The following is a 9,252-nucleotide window of genomic DNA, read 5'->3' on the forward strand; positions in this document are numbered from 1 at the left end:
TGAAACTTTAAAATATGCTCAAATGTCAATTTAATACAACTAAGTCAGGAGTAGTCAACTTTATGCCTCCATATGCGTCCAACAACACTCATAATCCCAGACCATGGTAGTTCAAAACTCCTGAAGGATATCTAACCTCGTTAGTCAGTATTTCTTAACCCTAAGCACACCTTTGTGGAAAGCTCACTGACACACATAAGGTTGTTTTTGAGTCCCACTTTTACCTAAGCTAAAAGCCAACATCGCATTGAACACCATTTCTTTTGAGAAAAGATGGCATGTAAATTTAAATCTAAACTAACTAATTTTCTCTAATTTCAAAAAAAGCATTTTTGATATAATGAAGCATAACACCACAGAATTATTTTTCTATGAAGTTTTAGAAGTGTCAGTAAATGATTGAAACTAGGCAACACTATTTAGAAATGGTCTATAGCAGGCATGGGCAAACTTCAGCCCTCCAGGTGTTTTGGACCAACTCCCACAATCCCTAACAGGATTTAGGAATTGTGGGAGTTGAAGTCCAAACCATCTGGAGGGATGAAAGTTGCCCATGCCTGGTCTATTGCCATTTGAGCATCCAGGGCTGTATGAATCATTGTTACCTGTCTATGTGACAAACAGTATGGTAAATATTTAACTATTTTATTACCAATTACCATACAGTGATGTCCATTTAGCTAGTTAATAAAACTATGGGACAACTGAGAAGGCAAAGAAATATTTATGTAAAGACTCCAAATCCACATGGGTGTTTCCTGAGGAATATCGTGAATCTGAAATTCTAACTCCACTTACCTGGGAGCAAGCCCCACTGAATGTCACACGACTTACATCTGAGCAGACATGCATAGCACTGTATTCATCCAAATTTAGCAAACAGGGTAGTAACTGTGCAAGAACTGCTAGACCTTGGTTCTTTCTACACCTTCCTTCCTAATGCCCAAGCCAGCATACTGGTGGCACCACAGCACTGCCTTTGTGCTTTCTGGGTTGCATATACACTTAATCTATACAAGACCAAGAAACCAGATCAATGCAAATTAGCAGCTTTGGGGAGGTTAAATAAATGGGCAATTCAATATAACATAATTAAGAAATGCAAGATTTCAATTATGCTCCATGAAAATATCCTTTCTTCATATTATAGAGACAATCTGTCACCAGATATTGCTCTACACCAGTGGTTCTCAACCTGTGGGTCCCCAGATGTTTTGGCCTTCAACTCCCAGAAATCCTAACAGCTGGTAAACTGGCTGGGATTTCTGGGAGTTGTAGGCCAAAACACCTGGGGACCCACAGGTTGGGAACCACTGCATTACACATAACTGCTCCCCACCAGGGCTCCATGCTAAGTATGTCTTACATGTGCTGTCTATAGCCACAGTGTACAAGCCAACCTTATCTCTTACTATGGCCTAAAGAAGTAACTGAATTAAGTCACATTGTGCATAAAATATAAAAAGTCAGGATGGCTTTATTTTTTATGACTCTAGAAAGCATACTTATGATAGGCCAAAGCCACAAATCAGAGGCATACAACTACTTTTGTCAAAATCAAGAATGATGAGCTGAAAGTGTCCCCCAACAGATGGAGTCCAATAATGACACTGGTATGGAGTATCTCATTTTACATCCATTTATTTCATCCCATGGCCATTTAAAGCATAATAATCAATACATTTCTAACACTACAGAGAAATACCAGGGTGACCAGAGTATATATACAAGCCAAAAAATAAAAAATAAAAAGATGTGGACAGCTGAATAAGAGTATGTATTCAGTATGGAATCCATTGAACTTCATTCAGCTCAGGCTTTGTTCTTTAGGGAACAAGGTGCTAATGTGCCACTCTCTCATAAAATAAGTGTAATTGCTTCCAAAGCAAGTTACTGCTGAAAACATAGGTGGAAGCACGTTAAGTGTAACACTAAATTTCACCTATAAACCTAGGAGCAACACTTCCTTGAATCAATTTCCACCCTCCGACACCATTAACTACTGTGTATTTGTTTTTTGTGTATTTTTTTTACAAAAGCCTACTGTTTTATTAAGGCATATTTTGCCCCTGAGCAGTGTGGTGGAAATTAGCCCAAAAGTCTAAACAGTTAAAAGGCAAGCACCAAATGACTCTTACAGACAAATATAGCAATTTCTGTTTGTTTCTTTTTTTTCTTTTCATTAACTCACCTACAGATGGGAGTAACATACAAAAAAAGTATTGCTCAACAATTTGGGAGAACAAAAATGGTTCACTTTAGCCCAAACTTCCAAGGCTGGTTGCTTAAAGTCAGGCACTGAAATAGATGCTGAAATGGTTAAGAACTCGCAGGTAAGATTGGACCTTTGCTGTTTTGACACCCGAATTTAGGTGCCATTGTTTGGAAATTCAGGCCAAGGCCCAGGAGATTCCCAAACGACCACAGTCAAAGTGTCAAGTCAACTCAAGCTAGGAAAGAACAACCTAATGTAACATAAAGTGGTCCTCAAGGCTTTTCATCACATATACATACCCCACTTAATGGTCAACTGGTGCAAGCTTATGAAAAACACACTCTAGTTCTTTCCAATCCTCTTTCCTCAAAATCTGACATTAGCCAATTGGGAGCCCAGAATGGCAGAGGTTAATTTAGAATCCAATGTACATCTCTATTAAAAAGCCTTACAGATCTTCACATCACAGAGAAACTTTTAGTAGGCCCAAGAGACCACACAATCCATAATTTAGAAACGAATAAGAGTCATGTTAAGTGGCAAACAAACTGTCTTTGTAATACAATTTTAGACAGTTCAGGCAATCTACTAAGCTATCCAGAGTATCCAGAAAAAGAAACACAGCCAAATTCTACATTTTATTCACATTTATTTTTTGCTTTTAGTGTGCTCACAGAAAATTAGAACACCTTAAGCAGGAATTTAATAGCAATTTTGTAAGCAAAGTTACATTCCATCTCTAAGTCAAATTGGTCAAAGCTTCTCCAGTATTTACAAAAAAACATGATAGACAAGATGCTACACAAAAACCATTGCATCTGAAATTGGTTTTTCTTCTTCTTTATTCTCAAAGACAACTGGAAAAAGAAAGCATCATCTGCTGTCATCAAAAACATACCACAGTATAAACAGTAACCATTCCACTTATCACAGCTTGGTTGAGTTTAAAATTGTGTGGCTTTTTTTTTTAAAGGTCCAAGATTACTGCAATTTTACAAAAAATGGGCAGGGTGGAAAAAGTTGCAAACTTAATGTGCTTCTGGATATCAAGATTTGTTTTTATACAATAGTCACAGTTAAAAACACCCTGCTGGTAATACATAATTACACTTTATTAAGGTCATAAACCAGCAATAAACAATAAAGCCTATACAACTTGTATTTCTACTTAATCACTGACTGGTACAGCTAACATGAGATAAGTGAAAGTTCCTATGGTTTAAATGAATTTCCTAAGACTATGAATTTTTTTTAAAATCTGAGTATTGGAATTTTTCTTCTTCCTTCTTAGTCAAGACTTGTAGTGTTGTAAACCTTATAGAACATCTGCCTCACAAAATACATTGTAATAACTTTCTTTTTTAAAAAAAGACTAACCCCTTATTTCTTGTGGCACATTTTCTTGGCAAATTATCTGCACCACTAATTCCCCATTGTGACCCCTATCACTTCATTTGCTATCCCTTATTGACCCATCCATCTCCTTCATATATGGGCATGTCCATAGATTGACAAGAGAGAAAGAGACAGAGAGAAAGAGAGAGAGAGGAAAAAAAGTTTACATTTTGAATAAAGTATGCAAAGTATGCAAAAAAATTAATACTGATGCAAAAAAAAGGAAGAACAAAGCAGAGGGAGGCATTGAGCCTCTCCTCTGCCCGTTGGAATGGTGGCAACAGAATGATCTGAGATGGGATCTGTGTGGGTAGTAGAGACAAAGAGACATCTTTTAAATCAATCCCTGGTTGTAGACAAGTTCTCCAAAACCAGTACCTGGCACCACTCCAAACAAACAAACAGGGGGGGAAGAAAAGTTCAATCATCTCAAAATTGCCATCATCATCATCAACATCATCATCATCATTATCATCATCTTTTCTCCCCCCTTTACTCTGCCGACTCAGCTGGTGGAGCTTCTGGACTAGACTCGGAGGGGGCTTCCTGTGTCGGAGCCGCCGCCGGCTCCTCTGCTTTGGGGGCCTCTGGTTCGGTTGAGCTGGCTTCGGTGGCGGCGCTAGGAGCGGAAGCGGCCGGCGCCTCTTCCTGTTTCTCCTCTGCCGGCTTGGCCTCTTCGGCCGGCTTGGCCTCTTCTCCTGCGGCCTTCTCTGGCGCAGTCTCTTCCGACTTGGCCTCCTGAGTGCCACCCGGCTCCTCCTTGGTCTCCTCTGTGCTGCCAGCACCGGTGGCCGCATCCGCAGAAGGTGAGGCCTCCGGAGCACTTTTGCCCTCCTCGTTATTTGCAGCCTCTGGGGCAGCTGCCTCCTCCTCTTTCCCCCCTTCTCCGGACGCTGCTGCCGCCGCCCCTTCAGCTTCGGCACCTTCCCCGGATTCCTTTTTGTTCTTTTTAAAGGAGAAGCCACTGAGCTTAAAAGACTTTTTGAAGGAAAAGCGCTTCTTTTTTTTTTTAGGGGTCTCGTTGCTGGAAGAAGGAGTGGCCCCTTCCTCAGCCTTCGAGGAGGACTCCCCTTCGGCCGGAGAAGCCGGTTCGGTGCTCTCAGCTTCCGCTGCCTCCTTCTCAGAGGCGGGCTCTGACGGAGTCTGCTCTTCCTTCACCGACTCCTCAGCGGGTGCGCTGCCATTGGCTTGCACCTCCTCCTTGCCAGCCTCAGCCGCAGCTGGAGAGGCATCCCCGTTCACTTTCACGTGGCCATTCTCCTGGAAGAAACATAAAAGCAGCATTATAAGCAGAAGACCTCTCAGCCTTTCATGCCTAACTGGATACACCTCGCTATTTTGTTTTTTTATCCCACATTTCCAACAAAATGGATAGGTTAAGGAATAACTAATTCAGCTAGAGTAACCATAATTCCCGGAAATCTGAATTCCTGACAGCTCTGAGGAGGGGCGTGGACTAGGAAGAGCCAACCCACTCTCCCTGGCACCTCCTTGCCACATGCTTTCCCGCTCGCTCAAGGGAATGCCCACTTCTGGTGACAAGACAGTAGATTAAGCAGCTGTCCTTCCCAAGCTTTCCCGTTGGCTTCTCTCTTCAGGGAGACCTATTTTCGGGGAGGCACAGTGGGAAATATTCACCCAGAATACCGTATCCAGTTCTGGGCATTGCAATTCAAGAAGGATATTAACATGCTGTAAAGCCGTGGTTCACAACCTATAGGTCCCCAGATGTTTTGGCCTACAACTCCCTGAAATCCCAGCCAGTTTACTAGATGTTAAGATTTCTGGGAGTTGAAGGTCAAAATATCTGGGGACCCACAGGTAGAGAACCACTGCTGTCAAGTGTCCAAAGAAGAGCAATGAAAACAACCAAAGATCTGGAAGCCAAGCCCTTGGAGGAATAGCTGAGGGAGCTGGACATGTTTAGCTTGGAAAAAAGGATGCAGAGAGGGGAAGGAGAGCCACGTTTACATACCAGTATTTAAAAGGGTGATGTATTGAGGAGGGGGCACGCTTGTTTTCTGCTGGTGAAAAAGGCACAGAGCAATGGATCCAAAGTGCAGGGAAAGAGCTGTTCAGAAGTGGAATATATGTTGCCTCAGGCCCCTTCTACACTACCCTACACCCTAGGATCTGATCCCAGGTTATCTGGCAGTGGAAATTCTCATAATCCAGCTCAAAGCAGTTTTTTTGTGACAAGAGTGACTTGAGTAACTGCATGTAGTTTCTGGTGTGAGAGAATTGTCTGTCTGCAAGAATGTTGGTCAGGGGAACACCAGTTGTTTTACCATCCTGTGGGAGTCTTCTCTCATGTCCCCACATGAGAAGTTGGAGCTGACAGATGGGAGCTCACCCTGTTCCCTGGATTCAAACCGCCGACCTTTGGGTCAGCAGTCCTGGCGGCACAAGGATTTAACTCAGTGTTTCTCAACCTGTGGGCCCCCAGGTGTTTTGGCCTACAACTCCCAGAAATCCCAGCCAATTTACCAGCTGTTAGGATTTCTGGGAGTTGGAAGCCAAAACATCTGGGGACCCACAGGTTGAGAACCACTGGTTTAACCCATTCCACCACCTGATAGATAACCTGGTATCAGATCCAGGGATAGAAAAACATTGTGGAGGTGTGATGGCATCTCCTTCTGAATGGGCATGGACTGGATGGCCCTTGAGGTCTCCCTTCCAACGCTTATGTCTGGGTCTACACTGCCAAATAACGCAGTTTGAACTGCACTATATGGTCAGTGTAGAACCAAGTATTGCGGCTTGAGATGTATTACATAGATGCAACCACAGCAACCATCTAATGCAGTTCACACTGTGTTATTTGGCGGCGTTCAACCAGCCTCCATGTCTACGAAATCCACGGCACCCCCCTGGCGGGAGTCCACGCTCCCTCCGCCCCTCCCTCCCTCTGCGAGCCCTGGAAGCCCAGCCCGGAGGCGCGGAGGAAGCGCGGCCCTTGCAGCGCGCCCTCTCGGCCTGAGGGGGGCAGTGTGGCTCCACCTGGGGAAAGAGCCCACTGGCTTGGGGAGGGGGTCGCGAGAGAGAGGCGGGCGGCGCTGCGAAGGGAGGAGGAGGCAGAAGCGGCGCTGTGGCCAAGCAGCAGCAGCAGCAAGAGGAGGAGGAGGAGGAGGAGGAAAAGGAGCCAGCTTTGCGCTCCAGCCTTGGCCAGCGATCCGCGCTGCGGGGCGAACAAAGCTCCGCGACCCACTTATCCCCCCTCCCTCGCTTTCTTCGAGCTCGTTCGAGCGGATTTGTGAGATCGGCATATGTGTGTCTCCGTGTGAGGAGCGCTGAAAGAGCCCCGCCAGTTTTTTTTCCTTCCCGCCATTGTTCCACCCGAGCGAGGCGCATCCTGATCCCGTCTCATCCCCTTTCCACAACCAGAGGCTTCCCTTGGAATAGAAATAGGGGGAGATGGGCAAATGCAGATTTGGGGAGGGGGGGGGAGGAGGGCGCGACAATCCCAGCTAGAGCCCACCCTGGCAGGCACAAGGGAGAGAGACGAAGCCCTGCCGGTTAGCAACACATGGGTGGGGATTGTAAACAGTGGGGCGCTTCCCGCGCGGGTGGAATTAGACGCAAGGAGAGTTGGGGGGGGGGGGGGGAGAGATAAGCAGTAGTCCTCTCTCTTGGCTGCCTGGCCGCACAGGAATGGGGCTGAGAGGCGCCAGATCCGCCTCGATGGATGGGGAAGCAGGCGCGCCGCTTTGCCTGCTCGAAAAAGCACTTCCGAATGGCTCCTCAACCCAAAAGCCACAAGTGCACAGCCACAGAGCAGCCCTCCCCCGTGGATCCCCGAAGAGCAGGGCTTCCTGCGGGGAAAGCGGAGAAAGGCGAGGAGCAAACAAGATGGAGAAGGCAGGCGCCTCTTCCTCCTCCTCCTTCTCCTCGGCAGCAAGCCCCTTCCTCGCTCTCCCTCCTCCCCAGCCCCCCCCCATTCTCTCTCTATCGCCCCCTCCCCGCGCCAGTGGCCATTTGGCCCCCTTCTCAGCCACCAAAGCCCACTCTACCCCCTTCTCCCCCAGGCGGAGAGCCCACAATTGGGGGGGAGGCAGGAGAAAACAAGAGACCCATCTCCAGTAGAGAAGATGCCACCACTCAACACAACCAAGCTGCTTCGATGCCACCGTCGAGGCATCTTGAAAGCCATCTGGGTCCAAAAGAAGGGATGGGGACAGGGTAGGGAACCCGTTCCAAGGGTGCGGTGCGGTGGGGGGGGGGGAGGCAACATGGGAATGCAAAGCCTGGCTCCAAATGCGGCGCAAACACCGATCCAAACAAGCCCGCACCCCTCGCCCCCAGCGTGGATACAATGCCTTGCCGTCGTCCCCCTCCTTCTTACCTGCCCGTTCGCCTTGGAGGGCGATGCAGCCACCGCTTCTCCGGGCTTCTCGGTCGCGGCGTCTCCTTTGGCGGCATTCTTGGAGAATTGGGCACCCATGCTGGTTGGCTTCACAACAAAGAGGACGCGGCAGATCCCAAAGAAAGGGGGGAACAAAGAGCGGAAGGGGGCTCGGAGGAGCAAGGCGAGAGAGAGAGAGACCACCGCTGCCGCCGCTGACTGGAAGAGCAGCTACACGTACGCACGCAACACACACTCACACACACACCAGAAGGGAGGGAGGGGGAGAGAGAGAGAAGACAGCCAGCCGATGCGATGGAAATAGATTCACTCCTGGGTTGGGTTCCTTTCTCTCTTTTCTTTCCCCCTTCTCCTTTTGTTTTGTATCAAGCTCGGGGAAAAAAAGAAGCAGCACCAAAAATAGATATTTATATGTATGTATATATATATATAGATCTCTCTTAGAAGCCCAAGCGGAGTCCCGGAAAAAAAAGGAAAAAAAAGAGATATCCCAGATTTGTAGCCGTACTGTAGACAAGGGGAAAATGGAGAAATCTCCCTGGTCGCTAATAAGATGCGGAGTCCAACGCCCAAGTGCACAGATGAATGGGCTTCCCGAGCGGTGACGGGCAGCCCCCCGCCCGCCGCCGGCCAATCAGGGCGCCGCTAGACAAAGGAGGGGGCGGGGCTTGCGAGGGGAGCGAACAATGGAGCCGCGATGGCAATAATTTGAAATCGGGGCTTGGGCTGAGCATTAATACTCCAAGGAGCTACACACACACACACACAAATTAATAATCAAATCCCAATAAATGAATGGGATTAAGGCACGCAGCCTGGTCTCTCTTTGGAGAAGGCGCCCAAACCTCCTTCCAAAGAGAAAACCAAGGAGCGTGCCCTAATCCCATTAATTTCCCCCTCTCCTTTAAGGAAGAGGAAGAGGGAGTCGGAGGGCTGGATGGTCTCGCCTCCGTTGGCTCTCTGTCTCCTCCCCCCTTGGAGACAATGGTTTGACTTGTGCGTGTTTGTGATTTCATCCCCCTCCCCCCTGCCCTTGTCTTTCAACAGATAGCAAGGCAATGGGGAGGGAAGAGAGAGGGAGATTTAATGGAGGGGGGGGGGTGTTGTTTTTCATTCCCCCATTGAGGAAGGCAAGCTCGAGTTTCGCCCAACGAGATCCACAACGACGAGGTCTGCAGGCCAGATGTTGCAAGGGGGAGGAAGAGGGGGGGAAAAAGCCTTGCGAGCAGCTGCCATGGCTGAGAAAGAGGAGGAGGAGGAGGGGGCAAGGGGGAAT

At 47.6% G+C, this 9,252-nt stretch overlaps 1 protein-coding gene across 1 annotated transcript; it reads right to left on the reverse strand.

Annotated features, from left to right (window-relative positions):
• Positions 1-1,625: 1,625 nt before the first annotated feature.
• Positions 1,626-8,584, reverse strand: MARCKS (myristoylated alanine rich protein kinase C substrate). Its single transcript, XM_060753192.2, has 2 exons — positions 7,956-8,584; positions 1,626-4,870 (listed from the first exon to the last, which is right to left on the reverse strand). Exons 1-2 carry the CDS (start codon positions 8,052-8,054, stop codon positions 4,103-4,105), a joined length of 867 nt encoding a protein of 288 aa, XP_060609175.2. The 5' UTR covers positions 8,055-8,584; the 3' UTR covers positions 1,626-4,102.
• Positions 8,585-9,252: the final 668 nt, after the last annotated feature.

This window comes from Anolis sagrei, chromosome 1 (assembly GCF_037176765.1).
Source record: "Anolis sagrei isolate rAnoSag1 chromosome 1, rAnoSag1.mat, whole genome shotgun sequence".
Lineage (NCBI taxonomy): Eukaryota > Metazoa > Chordata > Lepidosauria > Squamata > Dactyloidae > Anolis > Anolis sagrei.